General features: G+C 39.4%; 1 protein-coding gene across 3 annotated transcripts in view; it reads left to right on the top strand.

Annotated features, from left to right (window-relative positions):
* The window catches only part of EPDR1 (ependymin related 1), a 31,106-nt gene that overhangs the window by 3,002 nt on the left and 5,679 nt on the right, over positions 1-22,425 (top strand). Inside the window, exons 2-4 of one of the 3 annotated variants that reach the window (XR_016467644.1) lie at positions 13,146-13,287; positions 14,245-14,379; positions 14,471-22,035. Coding sequence is in view for 2 of the 3 variants with exons in the window: in XM_090142332.1 (XP_089998458.1) it covers positions 4,714-4,787; positions 22,048-22,256 (283 nt within the window). In the remaining variant the exon portion in view is untranslated. The other 2 variants (XM_090142332.1, XM_031590436.2) reach the window with 2 other exon arrangements.

Here is a 22,425-nt window from a genome sequence, read left to right on the forward strand (position 1 = left end):
TAACATCACTTCTTTACCCACCAGTTGTCTCATGAGTACCCAATATCCAGTTGCTGGGTTGATAGAGGCTGTCCTCTCTCCTCTGCTCACAGGTTGCCTGAATGGCCACTGTGTGGTTGTTTCAGCTAGCTACTTGGTGTTCCCATGGGTAGTGCTGTTGACTGCTTGTGCTGCTCCCTGGAGCTTAATTAACTGCCGATTATGATCCGAGACTGAGATTTTTGGAGAACCTATTCCAGCTGGATTCGTTATTAAACTTTCTTTTTCACTTCTTTTACAGATCCAGCCTAAGCAACACTCTGCATCTCACTGTTCACCTTCCATTTTCCCCAGTGTACCCTGTCCCCCTGTATCTTCCCCCTTTAGGATGAAATTTGAAAGACAGGCAAGGAGGACAGTCTTTTTGGGTTTTGTTGAGCAGCCAGCTGATATTAGGAAATAAGAAGACAAAAGGAGATTTTTATTGAATAGAAATCTTTGAAGATGCCATGCCAACTGAATTTTTCAGTGTTGTGACATGAGAGCACTTGGAATGGTTCCCTGAAGCCCTTAGGTGGAGCTGTGTCACAGTACCTGTTAAACATTGAGTGATTTTTAATTATTGTCTCCTGCATAGAGTTACTTCCCCTCTGCGTGTGAATTGCACTTTGCTCCTGTCCAGCCCTCTGTAGACCATGATCACTGGACACCTCACAGAGCAGGTAGTGATCTCAGCACAGCTTTGCTGTTAGCTGTCAGGTGTTTGCTTTGTTGTAAGCTGAGGTCTCACTATGGGTTCAGTTTTGAATGTGCTCTCGCTGCACTAAGTCCTGCCACTACCAAGGTCTAAACCTCAAACTCCGCTGACAGCCTCGTGGCTACCTTCCATTCTTCCAGAATGTCACACGTCATGCATCATCCTTCATCTTCTTGGAGAAACAGAGCAGGAAATTTACATCTTGGCATTGCTGAAGCCACTCACGAAGATTGGTGCTCAGCTAGGATGGAGGGAAGGCATGAGGTGGGGACAGAGCCAGAAAACACACCGGTATTGTTTGAAGGCTGAGCTGTTACATGCTGTATTCACAGTGTTTCACCTTTAGCTTCCATACTGCTTTTTGCAGAGTGATTTTCAGAGGAGGCACAGGTTGGCATATAAAAAAATGCAGAGGGGGATAAAAATTTTTCCATATTATCAGCAAATCGCTTGAAGGAAGAAAATTCATTTCTGTCTTCTGTTCTGTGGACACTGCATTGTACACTGCACAGCAAATTGGGATACTTTCGTAATTGAGACTGCAATGCTTTATTGTCTTAATAACACAACTGCAGAGTAGGAAAAAAAAACAAAACAAGACAAAAAAATAGACCAGAGGTGTAAGTGTTTGTTTAAAAACAGCTGCGTGGTGGTATTTCTTTAGTTTTTAAGGTAATTGCAAAAGGCAAGCACAGTTTTGAACAGAATTGACTCACTTGGCTGCAGAAGCAAGAGAGTGACAGGGCTGTATGTAGAGAAATACATCCTTTGATGTGCCAATCCTGTCCTTGACTGGAGAGAAGCACCATCTGATCAGGTGCAAATGTAAGAGCATCTTTCTGGAGAAAAGATGATAACTTTTCAAAGTAAACAGCATGTGAGCACGTGCGTCTGACTTATCTCAAACTCACTCTTAGTTGCTTTAGGATATGTGATTGTAAAGGAAAAAACAGTGGTGTGTGACCTATTAAAATCATATAATCCATCCGTTCTGTGGTCATTATGGTGACTCAACAGGCTAAGTATTGACCTATTGCCGAGCGACTGCAAATTTGTTTCCCAGACTTGGTTTTGGGAGTGGTTTCTGCAGCTTAACGTTTAGGGGAATGAAATATGGTCATGGGTAAAACTTTCAAAATTGGCCAACGGACTTGGGAACCCAAACCCCATTTTTTAAGATTATGTAGAGTGTGCAAACTTATGAGACCCTTAATTTGCAGTGGAACAAAGAACTGAGATTTCAGCAGTTTCTCTATATCTAATGTGCATTCTTGGGATCTAAAATGCTTCATAAGCTGCTGTGTATGTAAGTCGCTTTTGAGAATAAGAGCTAAGGGAAGATACTCGAACCTAAGTTTCCTTTTGTCCCATAGATTCCAAATTCTTTCAGATGCCCACTGCTGGTGATGGGTGCAAATCTGGAGAAAGGAGCATGGCTACTTCTGTTGATGAGAGGCAAAAACCATTTTGTTTTCTAAGTTCCCAGTGTTGTCAGCCCCGCTGTTCATTGTTGCAGTTGTGCTGAGTGGGAAGAGATGAAAGCACCATTTGGAGGCGAAGGTTGAATGTCTTCAGATGTTGAGCTGCAGTGCTCAGCAAGTGGACTGTATCAGAAGAAGCTGGGGGCTGTTGCCTTAGCAGTGGTTTTGCTGTCTTCTGTGTTATGCTTTTGATAATTTCCTTGGGCTGTAACATCTTTGTCTGAGTTGTATGAGAAGAAAAGAAAAAAAACAAGGGAATCCGAGTTTGAATAAAGCAATTCCATTGCTTGACATGGTGCATTTGGTGAAGTGTAGTATTCTCAAAACCTTTGTTTGCCCTCTGTGCTGTGGAGCTGTTTCGTATACTACCAAAACACACCACCAACACCAGCTGCAAAAAATCCAGGATCCAGAACCCTTTAAAACTGGAATGAAAATGCAGATAGGCAATGTCTGGTGATCCCAAACTGATAATTTGCCAGGGTTCCAGTCAGTGTGTTTCGAAACCGTGCACTGCCAAACATTCAGTGGGGTTGTTGCCACCTATCAGTAACAAATACAGTTGACTGGATGTTCTTAAAAAAAAACAGTTTATCATCATGAGGTTTTATTTTTCTAAAAACCACAGTTAAATGATAGCCACTGGCACAGTACTGCTGTTGATACTAGCAGATGTTGGCCTACATCCTTGTTATTCATCTGAACTCTTTAAATTTGGAGAAGGGGATGCATCCTTCCTCTTATCATATCATCCTCTTTTGTGTCAACTCCCCGGAATAATGTGTGTTTGCAGTGTCCAGGACATTGAAATTTTTGGCTTCTTTTGTAGTATTAGACATGACAGAAAAAGCTTTAAGCTAATTCAGGATGCCACTGAGCATATTATATACACATATTTCTGCAACTTGAAGCAGAAGAGCAAATTGAAATCTGTTCAGATTAAGGGTCTGGGTTTCCTGAGTGTAGAAGGACCAAAAAGTTAAAACTGTATGAGGGAGTTTGGTCCAGTATGAAGTGGCTGGTGCACGATCCCAGGAGCAGGTTGTAGGAGCTGGTTTTGTGAATTTAGAGAGAGCTGTAGGACCTACAACACACTGAATATTTTGGTCTTATAGTTTATCTTTCACGTACAGTGGAAATGTATTTCCTTAAAAGAAGAGAAGGGCTTTGACAGCTGCAATCTAAGAGACACTGAAAAGCTGAAGAGTTTGGGTTAATGGGCAAAAGATCTTTTCATGACTTCTTGCTTACTTTTCTAATACAGAGCTGCAAGTTTAGTGAAGTCAATGAGAACTTCCTTTGGCACAAGGATCACATCCTAGAGCTTTACATTAGACACACATTTGTAACATATGTGGGATGGGAGATGTATAGAAGAAATACATTTGTCCGTTTCCAGTTCAAACTCAGCCTCAATTCCTGAGGTTGATCCCCACTGCCAACAATGAAACCATCGTTCAATCTCTAGTCCTGTTGATGACAGCAATGGTATAACTGTGGTGGACAGCTTTCAATGTTGTGTCATCTGAGTGCAATTAGAAGATGTGGTGATAAAACCTATGTCTCTGAATCCGGTCCACACCCTTTGCCAGAGCTTCCAAAGATAAATTTTGGTAGGTGATAGCCAGTTTGAGGAGAGGAAGTGTTCAGGGGAGGAGGCAGGATGTTTTAATAAAGTGCAAAATGCTTTCTCCCTTTTTTTTTTTTTTAAATCTTCCCCACATTTCACTTTGCAATCCAGTTGTTTGCTAACAAACTTAATATTCATGCTGCAGTTGTGATTGTTTAGCATTGCTATTGATTTGTTCGTGTGATGAGAATCTTTGGCTCCAGCTAGAGAACTGATTTGTTTCACATATTGACAGCGTAGTCCATTTAGTAACTGCATAGGGCAGGTTTTTCATCTGGAGTATGTTTTCACAGACAAGTCAGAGGAATGGTAGCAATATTTATGCTGTTATTTGTAGTCCAGGTCATGAGCTGATAGGAAATTGTAAAGTAGGATTGATATCTTCCCATCCTCTCCACTCTGCTGTGGGCTGATCATTCAGTTTCACAGGATATGACACTTCAATCACAGCACAGTGGCACGGTGAATAATACTAAATCATCCAGGAAAAGTGTTAAACACACTTCCCTCTCATGTGACATGCAGGAGGGTTAAATTTAAAGGAGTGTGAGCAAAGAAAAATGTGTCACACTTCCCAGTTGTAGGAAGGATCAGGAATAAGGGGCGTGTGAATAGATGTGTACGTTTAGAAGCTGATTCAGTTTTAGAAAGGGACTGTTGGCAATATAGTGATGAACACGATAGAAAACAGGTTAGAAACTTTGAGCTCTAACTATAATTAAAGCTCGGGGCCTGATAGTTTTTATTTTTACATTAAGGACAGGGTGCTCTTCTCAAGCCAGGTTTTTCAGCATCAAATCAATGTAAGGATATGAAGAGAGAATCTTCTCTCTAACTTCTCACCCTCGTGCTGCTCAACTCCACAGCCTTCTTCAGATGACCTTCAGCTTGATTTGCAAGGAATCACATGCCTGCAGGTTGCCAAGTTCTCTCTCTCAAGGTATTTTTACCTGTTGCTCTTCTTTACTTGAAGGGGAAATTATTTTCTTCAGGGTGTTTTTAAGGTATGGTATAGTGCTTGGCATGCTGGGGAGGTGCGAAGTCTGCATGGAACAGAGCCACATTGTGCAACATTCTGGCTCCCCTAGAATAAGGAGCATTATGCCTGCACGACATTGCATAACCTGAGCGTAACACTGGGCAGTGAAACCTCTCCTCACCACTGCCAAGCAGACCTGTTTATTTCAGTTGTTTTTGTTTACTGCCACGTTTTCAAGGTCTCCTGAGGGAGATGCGTGTATGTTGAGAGAAGAGTTTAGGTTCCATAGGAAACTTTGTCCTCCCACGGCTGTTTTCCCAGTAGCGTGGTTGCTTTCTGATATCTGAGAGCCACAGGTCAAGGACAGGGTTTTCTGGCAGGAGTTCTTTCCCATGCATGAAAGAACAGAAAGCTCAACATGTGAGACAATCTTTGTGTACAGCAGTGTATTGCCTGCCAGAGTTGGTACCTGTTATACTTTCATACACAGGAGCAAATTAGGGGTTTCCAACAGCAGCACAACTGTCTTTGTCCAAAAAATAATTTGTGACAAGTGGTACTAAGAAAGAATCAGTTGTTTCCATCTGGATTTGTTTTCATTTTTTGTAAATGTTGATCCTTGACAAACATTTATTTGAGAATCAATTTAATCACTTTTTGAAGGTTACGTGCATATATCTGGCTTTATGTCTCTCTTGATTGTTAAAAGACACATCCTTTGTGCCACAGAAAGTGAACAAAGTAATAGTAATTTTTGCAATTCTTGTTTTTACTCTGATAATTTTACTTGCTATGTTCATATGGTCAGTAAGACTTGCTTTTGTAGCTTAGCAATGGGCATATTTCTGCTATTTTAGATTTTGTTTTCTAATTCTCATGACTTTCTGAATTTCTGGCATCAAAACACAAATTTGGCAGGCACTTTCTTTTTTTACAGTACTCATACTGTAGTCATTACAGTTTTTCAATCATTGACTATTAAGATTTCACATGCCTCAGGATCTACATAGCTGTGCGTTCCATGAAAGCCTATTTTATCCCTATCATGAAATGAAATTTACCCTCACATTCTAGCATGGTCTAGAGTGTATTTTGTGAGCCAAATCCAGCCCAGAGGGACTCCCAGCTCAATAGCTCCATGCTGCTGTGATCGTTTTCCGACACTACTGTACTGGAAAAGTAATGTAAAAGTCACCATACAGGTGTGCAGATGCACACTATGTGTGTGTAGCATGCTTCTCTTGCAACATAAAACAACAAAAATGGTAATAATTTCTAATCTGTCAAAAGAACTTGGAGACTTCAGCAATTAAGACAATCTGGATTATTAGAGGCTGTGGATATACTCAGCAAACCAGTCTAAATCTGAAGCTTTCTGGATATGTCTTTAAATAAAAATGTGTTTCAAAACTTAATAAAAATGTTTGGTCCATCCCTTATGTCTCCAAAGAGCCATCTAAAGGCTACAGGATACATAAGAATGCCAAGGTTTTAGAACTATGGAAGAGTGGTAGTCACCTTCATTGCTGCCTTCTTTTGGATCTTTGGAACTTCAGTGCAACAATTTTCATCTAGCTTCGCTGCAGTTGTAACTGTCTTTTAATGTGAAATATTCCTTAAGTTCATCAAACTTCATTGTCCTTCTGAGCTGGAAGGTAACACTGCACGCTTACTGGATATTTTATTTTCTATATGTATTATGTATCCAGAGGGCAGTTCATAATGAAATGTGGCACTGCGACTGAAGGCAAAACGATGCAGAAGAACAGAATTACCACATGCACTGCAATGTCACATATTAAGGCTAGTTATGATTAACTTTATTTCTTTACCCTATTAACAAGACAAACAAAAAAAATCCACTGTGGTAAAGCTCTGCATAAGTGACCTTAAGGTCACTCGAATAGTACAAAAGTGATGCATCCAGAAATGGCTGTACTTGTTGGTTGACTTCTTGTGTACTAAAATGCTTCTGGGAATCTGCATCTTTATAACTACTGCCAAGTATTATTTCATATTTTTGAGTACATGTTCAAAACGCACCATCAACATATTTTGTAAAGTTAACATTAAAGAAATGAAAGTTGTGTGGTATCTGTAACAAATATACTCGGTTGCCTATTGCAAACAGTTTTCTAATTGTTTTTGTTTGTTTGTTTGATTACTTTGTTGGGTTTTTTTGTTTGTTTTGTTGTTTGAAGAATTAATTTTCCTTAAGGCTTTAATGAGGTAAAAAAAAGAAAGCTCCCTCAAACCACCTCTGCAGAATGGTACTATTTAGCAGTGGGATAAAGGAGAAAAATCTCTGCTTTTGTCCTGCTCTGTTCTTATTCTGTGACTGGGACCAGTTACAGAGCAGAAATGTTGTGAGGTCACAATGAAGAGACCCTTAGAGTAGGGTTTCAGTCTCTGATGTTGCCCATATCTGTTAGATCTGGTACTGCCATGCTTAACAAGCACTTTGTTGTGCTCCTGTCATTTCTTTGTGGGAGTTCAGGGTAAGGTTGCTACTTCGTCTGAAAATCACGTAGTTCAGCAGGTGAGAGTGTTCCTAAACATGTGGTGCACTTGCATTTGCTATTTATTATCAGGAGTTTTGGTGAAACCCTGCACAGGAAGGTTGGTGCTAGATTTATATTGTTATAGCTCCTGAAGAGCTGGGAGTTTCATAGGATTGTACACTTACAGAGTGGTTTGGCTTGAAATGGACCTTAAAACTCATCCAATTCCAACTCCCTGTCTGCCTCTACACCAGGTTGCCCAGGGCCTCATCCAACCTGGTCTTGAATACATCCAGGGCTGGGGCATCCACAGTTTCTCTGGGCAGCCTGTTTTCTTTAAGTAGTCTGTCTGCACAGATACCTTGTTGTTTCAGAAATGAGTGTTTCTGAGAGGGAATGGCTAGGTTCTACAGTAGTTTTCAGAGCACTTTTGTTCCTGGCAGTGCTAAAGACTTCTAAATAGTTGTATGGTTCACAGAGTTAATGCAATGAGGGCAGCAAAGTAAGATCTCATTTTTTATTCTTTCAGTATCTCCTAAAACCATTTGCAACTGTGGTTTTATCATATTCAGATACTTTTTTTTTTTGCCAGGAAACTTATGATTCTACCATACTGTTAGGCAGCCAGCACTGGAAAGTTTATTCATGCTATGCAGTTATGGTAATTCTCAGAGGATGTTTATTATTTGGAAAACGGAGTTCCATACAGGATGAGGAATTCTTACTACAATTAGTTCTCAAATTAATGTATCACCGCTTTATTAAATCCAGATTTCTTGGCCTGCATCTTCTGTACAAAAATCTCATATCTTTATTCTTGTCAGTGGTGGCATCAGGGGACTAGGAAGCCTCTATTTATCACGTCAAATACCTGTACACATAAACACAGAAGAATCTGCAAAGCGAGACCAGTTTGTTACCTTGCCTTTCTCAGGAAAGAGTGAAGATTGGGCAAAGTGCTTGATAAAGTGTGGAGGTGTGGTGGCTGCTGTACTTTTCATAGAGAAAAAAATTGTAGGAGACAATAAAAAGGGACAAGGGCAGGAGAGAGGAGCCATGCCTTAAGTTTATTTTTTCTTGAAGAGCAAAAATATAACATCGAACTACCTCAGCATAGCAGAAAAGGAAAGATTTGCCATTTTATTAACTTATTCTCTTGGGCCACCTGTCTCCAGGTGTAAGCATCTAGATTGTGATTCTCTATAGATTTCTGTGTATTCTTTGGATTTTCTCACAGTTCTGGTTTGTTACAGAAGTTTGAAGAGTAGAGTTTTTCACAAATATACCTCTTACACAAGGTATTTTAAGTTTGTAAATCCTCACTGTAAAGTAATCTAGTTTTTGGGGCAGAAAACAATTACACAGAGGTGGAGACAGAATTGGATGTAATTCATCACATTCAGGGTGGCCACTCTTTACCATAGTCAAGCAAGGTCCAAGTGACACACAGTGGAAGGAAGGCATAAGCTGCTAATGGAGGCACCACCCAAGTGTTGGTGCCGTGTCTGGTTAGCTGAGCCTTAGTAATGTACTCGTAGTGGGTCAGCTGGGAGGATCTCATCATTTATTGGTGTTTGGAATCCTAACGTCTGAAACACGGCTTGGTTTGCCGAATGTCCTTCTGAAAGAGTGGAAAAAAATCACTTAGAAAGCATGTATGTCTCTGCAGGGTAGGTATTGTAACTGAGATGCTTATGTACTGTAGCAATAGTAACTACAAACATTGTTCAGTATCTTCAGTGTCTTCTGGGTTATTTCTTTTACCATGGAAGAATTCTGCAGATTTCCAGTATTCTCTTTCTCATTGGCCTAATGAAGAATTATCTGCTGATTGCAATTTATAACCCATTTGTAAGCAGTCTGTTCTTGGTGATGTATCCTTCAGAAGATTTGAGTGCCATTTTGGGCTGTGAAAATCCATAGAAAGCTTTTGCATTTTAGAAAATGTCATTTAAAATCTTAAGAAAGCAGGAGAACAGTATACGTATGATGTTTGCTGAGAATTGTGTGTCATATCTGAACAAGCATCAAATACATAGCCAAAACTTTGCATAAGTCATTATTAGCCTGAGCTGTTTATGTAGAAATTAAGCTTTGTTGCAGCTGATCTTAGCAGACTGCATACCACCACATTCATTCTGCCTTGTGATATGCCTGCAGTTTGGAAGACTGAGGGCAGACATTACCAACACGGGGCTTTGTTGGCATAGAAAGCCTTCTGCATCCTCATCCTCTGCTTCTCTGGTTGCTGCTGAAGGAGGTCTGTCTCTCCCCAGGTCCCTCAACAGTGTCAACACCATACAGAGAACACAGTTATTTGTATTTTTAAAACAGGAATTATTTTATAATAGTATTTATTAAAGCTGTAGTAATGGTAAAGGAAGCTTGTTTTTAGATAGCTCAAAGAAAACTGTGGCTCCATGCCAGTATAATATAATACACATGTCACTGGGCTGTGTGTTGGGAAAACACCCCAAAATGAGGCAGATGTACCTGTTTGCTAAAGACTTCAGTGTGTATTCGTGTCAGATGCTAAATGGTAAACCTATTTCTGTCATGTTTTACTCAGCATGAGTAGTCTAAACATGTTCAATATGTCTAGTGACCTTTCCCTGAGTCATGGAAAACTTTCAGCAGTGCCAGCGCTGTATATTTATACCGATATTATTTACAGGTCTTGTCCTCCTTGCTATTGGTTCTTAGAACTGCCCCTGAATGAAAAATAAATATGGCAGGTTTTTAATACAATTAAAATGGCTATAGACTTTCTTAAAAATAAGAATGTATTCTTAGCTGCTCTTGCTTTAGCTGATTGCTTTGTCTTCTGGAATTGTTGTTTCTGTGATGAACTGACAGATAATCTGCAAATTCCCTGTCAGTGTGCTGATGAGTACCCTCAAGCAAGTACTCAACAGTTTGAAGAGAAAGGTTTTGGAATGTACATTCATCTCTTAAATATTATATATTTCCAATCCAGTTGATTTTAGAACATCCTGAGCCCTGTCTATGTAGAGCACATTGGTAGTTGTCATTTTCAGTGTAGACTCTCCTAGCATGATGCAACAGTTCCGTTGCTGTAGCATTTACAGCTATATGTTTAAAGGTAGATCATTATGTTGTTCTGTTGTGTTTTTTTTTTTTCCAGATGAATCCACCATTGATTTTCACTCCTGTAATTTCCCTTCTGTTGTCTTTAAATACCATTTCCTTAGGATATTGTTTTAAGGAAGCTTAAGATTGATAGGATAAAACAAATCAAATCAAGCTCTTCCATGTGTCTACCTCTGAATGCTTTGTGGCCACCAGTTCCCTTTTTGTTTCCTGCAGTGCTTCGTGGATATTGCTTACAGTCTCCCTACAAATAAAACATGCGATAACTGCTGGAAGCTCCTCACGTAAGGTAGAGAAATTGCAGCTGTAATAATGAGAAGCACAATAACTCAATAGAGAGCAATAAAATAAATTAATAATAATAATAAATAAATCCACAGTTTTAACAAGTAGTTTGGATTTTTCATTATTCCCCCTGAATTCTAAGTATGCACCACCTGAATCTTGTCCCCTCAGACCTGATTTTAGGCTGTTTGTGCAGGACTTTTGACTCATTCAGTCACTGGAAACAATGAGATGGTGAAGTCAGGATTAATTGTAAAAGTGCAGAGAGACGATAGAATCATACAGTCCTTACAGTTGGAAGGGACCTTTAAAGATCATCTAGTCCAACTCCCCTGTGATGAACAGGAACATTCAGAGTAAGATCAGGTTGCTGAGAGGCTGGTGCAGCCTGGCTTTGGATGTCTCCGGGGATGGGGCTTCCACGACATCTCTGGGCATACTGTTCCAGTGCTCACCACCCTCACTGTAATATACTTTTTCCTTATATCTAACCTAAAGCTACCCTCCTTAAGTTTGAAACTATTTCACCTTGTCCTATCACCATATAACCAGCTAAAGAGTTTGTCTCTTTTCTTATTGCCCCTCTTTAGGTACTGAAATGCTATTATCAGATTACCTCAGAGCCTTCTCTTCTCCAGGCTGAGCTACTCCAGTGCTCTTAGCCTGTCCTTGTAGAAGAGGTGTTCCATTCCTTGGATCACTTTTGTGGACCTCCTCTGGACGCTCTCCAACAGGTCTATGACTCTCCTGTGCTGAGGACTCCGCATCTAGATGCAGTATTCCAAGTGAGGCCTCACCAGCACAGAGTAGAGAGGCAGGATCCCTCAGCCTGCTGGCCATGCTTCTTTTGATATGGATACGGTTGGCTTTTTGGTCTGCATGAGCACATTGCTGGCTCACATCCAGCTTGCCATCCACCAGTACCACCAGGTCCTTTTTGACAGGGTTGTGTTCAATCCTTTCATCTCCCAGCTTGTATTGGCAGTGGGGATTGCTGTGACCCAGGTGCAAGACCTTTACTTGATTTGTTGAACCTCATGAGGTTCTCCTGGATCTGCTGCTCAAGCCCATCTCAGTCCCTCTGGATGGCATCCTGTCCCTTGAGCATGTTGACTGCATTCCATAGCTTTGTGTCATTCCCAAACCTGCTGAAGTGCACTCCACTCATCACTGATCTCAGTCCAGACATTGAGTTATTGCCCACCACTCTCTGGGTTCAGTGCTGCAGCCAGTTCTTTGTCCATCAAACAGTCCACCCATCAAATCCATATCATACCTGTCTCCACTTCCACTGCCTGCGCATCTTCTTTGTGATGGGGATCATCAGTTTGCCCAGAGGAACTGTGGATGCTCCATCCTTGGGAGTGTTCAAGGCCAGGCTGAAAGAGGCCCAGGGGAATCTAATCTACTGGGAGGTATCCCTACCATTGCAGGGGGGTTCATTTAGATGATCTTTAAAGGTCCTTTCCAAATCAAACCATTCTGGCATTCTATGACTATCTGAGCTGGCACTATCCTTCTAATCCTCAGGCTCACCGTGAAATAAGAATGAAAGTTCTGTCCTCTGCAGAGACCCAGCAGAGAGAATGGGCAATCACTACCACTGCTTTTGGGAAGACTCAGAAAATTTTCACCTAAGTTTTTTCAGTACTTCTGGGTAGGCAGCAGTGTTGAGGATCCAAGTCAGTCATACAACTGTATGTATCAGAACTTAGTGATGAAACTTGCCTGTTACGAGAAGAAGGAAGCAGCCATCAGTATTCTAAGATCAGATACATACAAGGCTGAGAAGGTCTCTGAGTTGCCGAAAAACCTGTTCCTCCTTACTGGAGAAGGAAAGCCTTATTTGGAATGTCTCTGACCCCTGCTTTTCTTAACACTTCTCATAAAATTTGCAACTTAAGAAGACACAGAAACCTTTTCTTTGCAAAACCTGCACATACAGAATATCTCAACTCTCTTAACTTTGTATTATGTTCTGAGCAAGCTTACCATGTCATACTTTAGTCTTGGTTTTGTAGACTAAACATGCCCAGTTTTTTCACAGGTCATCTTCTTTAAACATCACATTGTTCCTGCTGTTCCCTGGACTATATCCAGTCTATTTATCTGTTCCCTTACATGGCATCCAAAACAAGGAGCATTACCACTCTGACCTCATCAGGGCTAATAAATGTCCTCCCATGTCTTGCATGTGATGCTGCTGTTAATGGGTCTAAGAACGAGATCTACTTTTTGGCAACAGGTCTGTATCCTGATTTATCTTTAGTTCATCATCTGCAGGACTCACAGATGCTCTTGTTCAAAGCTACTGACCAAGCAGTTATTCCACTTTTTATCTTTGTGAATTTGTATAGTCCTCGTCCTTTGTAACAGTTTGCACATGGTGATGCTGATCATAATTTTTTTATGTACATTCCAGCTGATCAAGATGATCTGGATAAATCTGATGTTCTTTAATGTACTTGAGACCCTTTCTAACTGTTTCACTGGTGAAGTACAGTTTTCAAGAAAGCCAGTACTGACTGAAAACAGGCCTGATGGATCTGTTTTGGAGGAGAAAGGTATTTCCTTTTTAAATGGCTTTTCAGTATTGACACTGAAAGCTTTTAGCTATTTCCTTTTCCCACAATAAAGCGTTTTGTGGATTGGAAGTTTCTTTACTATATAATGGGAAAGAACTAAAATCATTATGTGCTTATGGAGATGTGGGCAGAAGAATGGGTAAATGTAAGACTCAATTAGTACACGAGGGTTTCAATCCTCTGCTTTTAACTTTCTAATCACAATATGTTCCCTATAGTAAGGGCTGTACTCTGCTGTCTTCCTGCTTACATCTTTGTGCCATTCCTCAGCCTTAAATCTGTTCCTGTTAAGGCATGTTGTCCTTCTCTGTCTGGAGTGAAGGTACTTCTGATTGAGCCAGCACTATAAACTAACCTTTCTAAATCATCGCCATTTGTTGCACCACAGGTCATCAGATATGTGTTCAAAATGTCATTTGCATTATAGCCATGGAGCAATTAGTATTTGTCTCTAATTCTGTGTTTTTTCTCATGCAGGCATTTCTTTCTTTTCCATAATTCTTTATTTTCCACACTTTCAGTTAACTTCACCTGGACTTTTCATGCACGCAACTCTTTGTATTCGAATCCAGTCACTAATTTTTGTGCCCAGCAAACAGTATTATTTTTTATTTATAGCTGTTGAAGGAAAAAGACCTGCACAAAGAATTATGGATGAAACAAAGAAGTTATTTTTACGTTGGAGGTGGGGAGGGAGAATGAAGTGCAGTGCCAGAACTTCAGGTTGCATTTATTTTCAGTGAAGTGAATCTCCATCTTCCACAAATTTTTATTTAAAAATAAACTATACTCAGATCTTTGGATAAAGATGTTAGAAAGCTAAAGTGTACTTAACTTTCAAACTGTGTTGTCTGATTATCCTAGCTGGCCTGACTTCCAGAATCCCTTGAAAATAGATCTAGTGTTTTTATTTTTATTTTTTTTTACATTGGACAGATATCTGAAAGGCCTGAATCATCCCTTTTAAGGAAATCATTGCAGATGGAAGATGGAAATCATTACATCTTGGGGAAGTAATCTGGTACAAGTGAACATCCTCACAAGTTTTTCCAGGGAATGTTCCACCATGAAGTAAGAGTTTGCTCTATCAGAAGAGAGACCTACTCACTATCTGTTGTAAAGGGCAATCTGTTCTTCAAACTTTTCTATTATTTTTATCCAGGAGCTCATACTGAAGAGCAGCTAACTGGCCAAGTATGTGGGTGATGGAATTTACAATCTAAGTGAAGAGGAACATAGCTCTCTTGGATTTCATGTGTTCCCTGTTGATAATATCTGAAGATCCTTTTCTGTTTGTTTGTGGAAGTTAAGATACATACACACATACATATACATATACGTGCCCATTCCAGCTGCAAAGATTATGTTTATTTTTCATTCTTTCTTTATTCAAAAATAAATGTCTTTTAGGGGGAGATTGTTTAAGTTTATTTATTTGTGATTATGGACCTTATTCTGTTATGTCTTTCTTATGTGTAGAATAGATACAATCATACAGGGGCAAAGCTAAAATCCGAATTAATGTGCTATCTCTAAGCCTGATTCAGAAGAAAGTGAAATAACACCATATAAATCTCACAATTACAGGTAAAATTCAAAACAGGAACACAGGTATGTCTTTTCTGTATCCTTGTTCTTTTGGGAATTACTCTAACTTATTGTAAGCATGATTTTTCTGGCTATCTCCCCATGTTAAACTTCTGCTTACTTTTTTTTTTTAATTTTATTTTATGTTTTTCCAAGTTCAGGGAGTGCCTTAATATAATTGCATTCTCAAAAGAACATTTTATGCCTCAGTTTTTAGCATCTGTTCCTTCAATTGAGTTATTTACTTCCCTTCTGTATATAATGCAATGGGAATGAAAAGCATAATAAATAAACAAATGGTAATGTACCTCTGTCATTTCCCTCCTTGCCATTCTTTGCTTTCTGAGCTCTCTAATATATATTGAGATGAGAGTCCTGGCCTTGCTTATTCTTTTTGGTTCTTCTCTAAGCTCTGCTGTGACTTCCAAGTAAACTTTATTATCATTAACTTGCTCAGTGCAGCAAGACCTCACTAGCCTCTTTACAAACCCAGAACAAGAAAATAATCTCTGACCTCAACTACATTTTGATATTATATGGCTCTGCTAGGATATACAGTGTTCCCTAGGAGATGATTCCACTGATTCATTTAGAAGCATTATGGTATTCTGACTGCATCTTTCAATCCTAATGTTTTGAGGTATGCTGTTGTCTACTGACGGGCTCAATTCACAAATATACCATTACTTATGGAAATGTAGAAGTGCCTTCCATTAAGGACAGTGCATATTTTGGCCCCTTGCAAAACACAGCTCCCTTAAACACAATACTTCATTGTTTTCCTGGATTTTGACTTAAGTTGGAATGCGTTGTACTCGAGGGCACCACTTGATGGATCAGGTTGTTTATTACGGAATATCAGATTGCCAAAAGGAGACAGCCAGAGAAAGAGCATTTTTTGCTGAATAAATTTCCCTTACTATTTGCCAAGTAGCCAATCTAATTTATGGGGAAAAAAAAAACCCAAAACAAAAGCAATTAAAAGAATAAGGTATTGCATAATTTTTACTGAGTTTTGTAATTAAAGTCAACGAAATATGTAATCTTTGAATTAATGAAGCTCTGATTTTCCAGTTTTCATTTACTATTTTTATGACTTTTCCACTAAATGAAGTTCAACATTAATAGAATTTATTCTATGCCTGATTCTCTCTGTTTCAAAAACTGGTAATGCTGTCAGAGTTCCTCACATACCATGCTACTTAGACACCTGATACAGAGGGCTTGGTCATCTTGAAAATTAAAAAAAGGGCTTTTACAATCTGTGAATGATTTAAGTCAGTCTAAAAAATACTGCTTCTACACAGTATCAGATTACATATGCTGTCACATGTATTTGCACAATACTATATTTGTACAATATACCATAGTCCAGCATCGCTGCCAAACATGTGAGATCAAATATGGTAAATTACTGTTGTTCTTGAGGTTTGATACACCAAAAGAAAAACAGAAGTCTGAAATTACCGAAACTTCATGGGAAAGAGGAAAGGAGTTCCCAGAAATATACTGAGAAACGAATGCTTCTCAGTTTTGAAATGAGATATCCAGAGCTTTCCAAAAGCAGATGAATGTTCTTGACCTGAAGAGTGTTTATCAACTGTCTGAATGTCTGCTTAGCAGCTTCGCTCCCTTGAAAATGTTCTTAATCTGAGAAGGTGAGAAGATGAGATTCTGTTGCCATCTTTCTAGTGGAGGTCTCCATTCACTTAGTACATCTTTCCTCAATAATAAGTCTGGTATTGATATGATAATTTTATGGGCTATGTTATCAAGAGATAACTCTAAAATTACAAAGGAACCAGTGTGTGTACAGAAGAAAGGATTTGTTTGGAGTGGTGTTAGTAGAATTTCCTCTAGTTAGAAATGTTTCTGACTTCTTTCACAGTGTTTAATAGTGCCCTTTTACAAATAGAGCTGGCAAAGAATGAAATACTACTACAATGGCAGACAGATGTTCCAAGCTTTCGGTTAATCTCAAACAATAAGGCAAAGTTAGCTTTGAAATAATTGCAGAAAGCTCAACTTGATACCTTAAATATCAAATGCTGTTCCCTGCTGAGCAATACAATAGTTCCGATGCAAATAATACATAACATTTTGCTTTCATTTTTTCCAATTGCTTTATAATAATTACTGAGTACTCTAAGTTCTGACTAATGTGAGCGGAAGTTCTAAGGATACAATGGCTGCAGCTGGGAGAACTGAGTCAGCAGGTTAAAATCCTGGACACATAAGACCACATGTCTTTGCAGGAAAGGAAAGTCTGTTTTATGAAAGCCATTGTTCTGTTGTTTTGGGGGACAGGATTTGTGTTTTTGTTCTTTGTTAATACAAAGCCTAGCACAACTGATCCTTGATCTCTGATTAGTGACTCCTTGGTGTTACAGCAATCAAAAAACAAATAACAAGAACAGAATCTCGGGGCTCCCATATTGTTAAGTTACTTGTCCAAATCCGCAGAACAAAATGATACCAGCCAAATTTTAAGCACACGGAATTTCTTTCACCTCATCTCAACCTCAAACCTCTGTTTTGTTTCTCTATAGCAGGTAACTCTGTCTGAAGTGTTTCACTGCATCCCATAGGCCTTGGCGTTGCTGCTGCCAGCACTTCTGTTCCCCTAGCTCATACAAAGGCCACTTGGCTGCTCCTTCTTTCTAGGCTTGGCGACTGGGAGACAGCAATGGAGGTGGAGAAGTGAATGATGGGAGTGGTGAGGATGTGTTGGACTGAACACTACCTGATGTGCTTGAGCACTGATAGCAGGGTGCTACAGCACCTTTGTGGCAGGACATGAAGCAAAGCAGTTAGCATGGTTTTGAGTCTCGTGACTTTTTTCTTACTAGTATTAAGTATTCACTTCAAAAGTGAATTTATTCTTTTGGATTGCATTGATAACGTGCAATTCAATGATCCATTCAAAATACAGGTAATCAGATAAGTTCACTGGTCTCTTCCCTAGAAAAGGACTTTCCTCAAGTCAGGAGAGCAGGATACTGAGCACAGTGTGTATCCCACCTACTTTTAGCAAAGTCAGTGGGATTGTTTGCATAAGATGTGGTCCAGTGTTAAGAAATTATTTAATGTATAGGAGCAAGAAACGTGTATGTTTTAATGTTTTGGAATTCATCCATTTTCAGGCCCAGACAAAGGGAGTATTAAGAACAGCAAGAGAGACCCATCAGGCGCATAGTGTACAAAGGGTGTGAGGCATGGGATAGAATAGTACAGAATAGGACAGGAAAGAAAGGAAATAGTCTCAGTTGGACAAATAAGGTAACTTATCCAAGTAACTTCTGCAGATCTGCCTGATTGTGCCATGTGAGGGGGTTATGGCTTTCTTGAAATTAAAGTTTAAGAAATGAAATCGTTATAAAAATAAAATAAGGAGTGGGCACAGGCTACAAATATGTTACTTCTTTAGGGAAAAAAAAAAAAAAAAACCTAATTAAAAATAATTTCCTCCTCTGTTTCTTTGCCAAGCCTTATTTTCAGGAGTCTGTGCTTTCCTTCATGCGGCCAGTGAAATCTCAGGCACCTAGAGCAAATAGAGGCAGTACACTTAGGACTTGGCTGTTACAGAAAAAAAGAGGAAATGATTTTTAAATATTTTGTTTTAAAATATGCTAGATTGTAATTTTTATATCCACACACATTTTATTATTAACTTTGGCTGGTGCACGGTTCCCTTTATGAAACAACAGCTTAACCCTTCACCTTTCATGTGCAGTTAAACTCAGATCCTGTGCAAACTTATGTTTCCGTGCTCACTATTTTCAGGACACACACGTGAGCAATTCTATTTAAAATTGAGATGTGAGGTACATCAAAGTTGATTAGTGACAGTACAGATAAGTTCACCTGCTTATCCTTATTCACACGAGTGAAGCCACACTCTGTGGTTCTTATCTTGTCTGTGTGCCGCTATTCATGCCAGTAGTGCATCAAATCATATCTTTGGTATTTGTGCCACAGTTGTTCCCTCTGCCTCTCCGGGAAGCAGAAATGTGGGTGGTGGAGCCTCTTGCCCTGCAGAATGTTTGCTACAGAGATGTCTGGTGATGAGCTGGATTTGTTTGCATTTTTCAAATTCTTGTTTTCGTTGTTGTTGTTTTGGAATGCACACATTGCCATCTGCATTTAGAAGGCAAAGTCAAGAAAGCAGACTTCTCTGGATTGTGAGCTTCTGCAATTATTTAGATGATCTTACTGAAGTCACAGTGGCTATTTATGTGCTAGAAATTCAATGTATGCAAACTGAGGTTTGAGCTACTGTTTTGTTTGAGTAAAGGTGGCAGCTTGTGTCCCTCACACAAGGACATCAACTCTTGGGTTTTTATATATAGAACATAAAATGCCTCTTCCACGAAACTACTTATGAAAGAAACAATAGAGAAACACAAATAATGAAAAAAGTATTGTTAAAAATGCACATGAAATTTCTGTGGGAAATAAGTTTTAATTGAGGACTTAAAGGAAAAAAGAAACGAAAGCATATACATTTTATTGCCAATAGTTTATACCACTTAATTAATGTATACATTTTTGTTGTTTCACAAAACAACTATATAATCACTCAGATATCTCAGGTATTGTTAGTCTCATCAGCCTTATTCTGCTTTCTTGAGAATGGCTGGGCAGCCAGCTGAACAGTGGTTGAGACATTAGAGCCTGGTTACAAACAACAGTAAGTGTATGTTGGTTTTCTTGTGACTATTCTCTGGTCTGAGTATGAGGCAAAAGTTACAGATGTGGTTATTTGAAAACAGGCTTGGAGTTATATGAGGAACTAAGTGATTCATCAGTAGATCATCACAGATCTGCAACTTTGACTAAGATGATGGCAGATGAGCTTAGGCTCATATGAGCTTTCTGTCATGGTTATCACAAAAACAGGAATATTTTATTAAGATTTAGTTTACCACAGGGAAGCTAATATACAATCAGCCTCTGTGTGAATCTTGTTAATGTGCCCAGTGACTTACTTCCTCCCAGAAAGCTGAATAAGCTACTTTTCATATGCAGAGTTGGGCACGAGCAGTATGTCCCAGCTTACCTCATGTCAACTTGGTTCACTTATTTTCTTAATTGCTGTTCAGATTGGCTGATGCCATTTAGCTTGCCCATGTTTCCACACACAGCTGCATAAGTGATCCTGTATGTATCACAAGAAATGATGCTTCAGCATGTCGATAAGATGCTTTTCAGCATTGTTGAAGATGATCAGAGGGCTGGAGCACCTCCCCTACACAGACAGGCTGAGAGAGCTGGGGCTCTTCAGTCTGGACAAGAGAAGGCTCCAGGGGCACCTTATAGTGACCTTCCATTACCTAAAGGGGCCTACAGGAAAGCTGGGGAGGGACTTTTTATAAGGGCATGTAGTGACAAGGGGAAATGGTTTTAAACTGGAAAAGAGTAGATTTAAACTACGTATTAGAAAGAAATTCTTTACTGTGAGGGTGTTGAGACTCTGGAACAGATTGCCCAGATGCCCTTTCCCTGAAAACATTCAAGGCCAGGCTGGAATTGGGCTTTGAGCAGCCTGGTCTAGTGGAGGTTGTCCCTGCCTATAGCCAAGGGCTTGGAACTACATGATCTTGAAGGTCCTTTCCAAACTAAACCATTCTATGATTCTATGATTCTGTTATATACTTCCCATAATGCAGCCTTCAGGTGATTTTTTTGTGTCAGGAATGGGTGAAGTGACTCCTATCTTAAATGGTTGTATGGTACAGCAATTAACATTTTTATTGTTTTGATGTCAACTCTGTGTTACGTAAACTTTAAATCCCTCTAAAAAGATGGGGACAAGGAAATGGAAGAAGACACTATTACAAATGAGCAAGGTGAAGCTGTGCTAGGCAGTTAATGCCATCCCTCTCTTTTCTCTAGAGTCACCCAATGACAGTATCCAATGACAGGATACTGTAGCCGAATACTTGAGCTGAGAAATTCACGGGATGCTCCTAATTATGAATTCACAGTTCTGGGCAGTTTAGAGTTTGGATCCCAGCACTCCTTTGCCAAAGGTGCAGAGCCGTCATGAAGATGCTCTAAATTGTGCTTTGAACAACATGGCATGTGATTGATAATGCTAAGTACATCAGAGAAGCTAGGCCTCTAGAATTTTTGGTTGTATATTCAGTATCAGCTGATACTTGCAATAATTTCAACTCTGTCAGGATGATATCATCTCCTTTCCATAGGTAAAGTCAAAGCATTTGTGGTGGAAGCAACTTCTGTAAGTATAGACTACATGAAAATGTCCATGAAGAGGTTTGTTATTTACCCTGAGAGTAGAGCTTTGTCAGCTCTTAGTCTAAATACAGAAGATCAGTTTTAAATCCTTATTAACTATCCATTTCATTGACCTAACCTTCTGGCTTCTCCATTTCACTGATCTCCACACCTTTTCTTATGTCTGCCTATTTTTGTAATTTCTTTTTGATCTTCTGCTTCCTGCTGTCACTACTTCCTTGGATCTGGTAAATTTCTGAGATAAATTTTGCCAGTAGGAGGGAGAGCTCCTCAGACCTGCTTTTGGGACCATCTATTCTTGCTTCACCAGCATGTCTCACTGGTGGTCTCACTCCTCATTTCCATGGAGGAGCATCATGGAGAGTGGCAAATGCCATGTCTAATCAGCTCAAAGAAAGGCTCTGCTACATTCATGGAGGTTTGAATGTATTCAGTCTATGCAAACAATAAAGGTTTTGCAAAAGGCTTATAACTTAGCCAAGTATGGGCAACTTTTTGTAAAAACTTCTCCCCTGCCAACTCTCAAGTTTTTTTCTCCAAAACATGGAGGCACTAGAGCTTTTTAATGAAAGTTATTAAAAAACAAAACAAAACTAGTAATAATAACATGTTTTTCTTTTGGTTGTTCTCAGAAAAGTTGTTCTGTTGTTCTCAGAAATGGCTGAGCCAGTTGAGCCTGATTTATTTATTTTGGAAAGAATCAGCTGAGACAAACTTTCAGCATGGGAAGTTTCAGCCGAACTGGTTAGCCTTTCTCAAAGTTTGGCAGAGTCAAAAGCAAGTGAAAATGGTCTTAGACTGAGAAATCAAGGGCAAGTTTAGTTAATTGACAGTGCTCCTTGTTTAGTATAGAAGGCTATCAACATTAATCGTTGTTTTTGTTTGTTTCAGATTCTTTGAGTATATACTGCTCTATAAAGATGCAGTGATGTTTCAGATTGAGCAAGTTACAAAGCTCTGCTCGAAGATTGCTCTGACTGAGCCATGGGATCCATATGATATCCCTGCCAATTCAACATTTGAAGATCAGTACTACATCGGGGGACCTGGAGATCAAATTATGGTGCAGGAATGGTCTGACAGAAAACCAGCCAGGAAATGTATGTGCATGCTTTAATCTTAATAATAATCATCATCTGCTACCTGGGGAAAAATAAAATTGTTCATGTTTCACCTCAGCCTTCCATGTTTCCATAAAGTTTGCAGGAAGGCACAATAAATATCTCCCCTGTACAGCATATTGTTTTATTATCAACACATTTTATTAAG

The sequence above is a fragment of the Phasianus colchicus genome, chromosome 6, assembly GCF_987193195.1.
Source record: "Phasianus colchicus chromosome 6, bPhaCol1.hap1.1, whole genome shotgun sequence".
NCBI lineage: Eukaryota > Metazoa > Chordata > Aves > Galliformes > Phasianidae > Phasianus > Phasianus colchicus.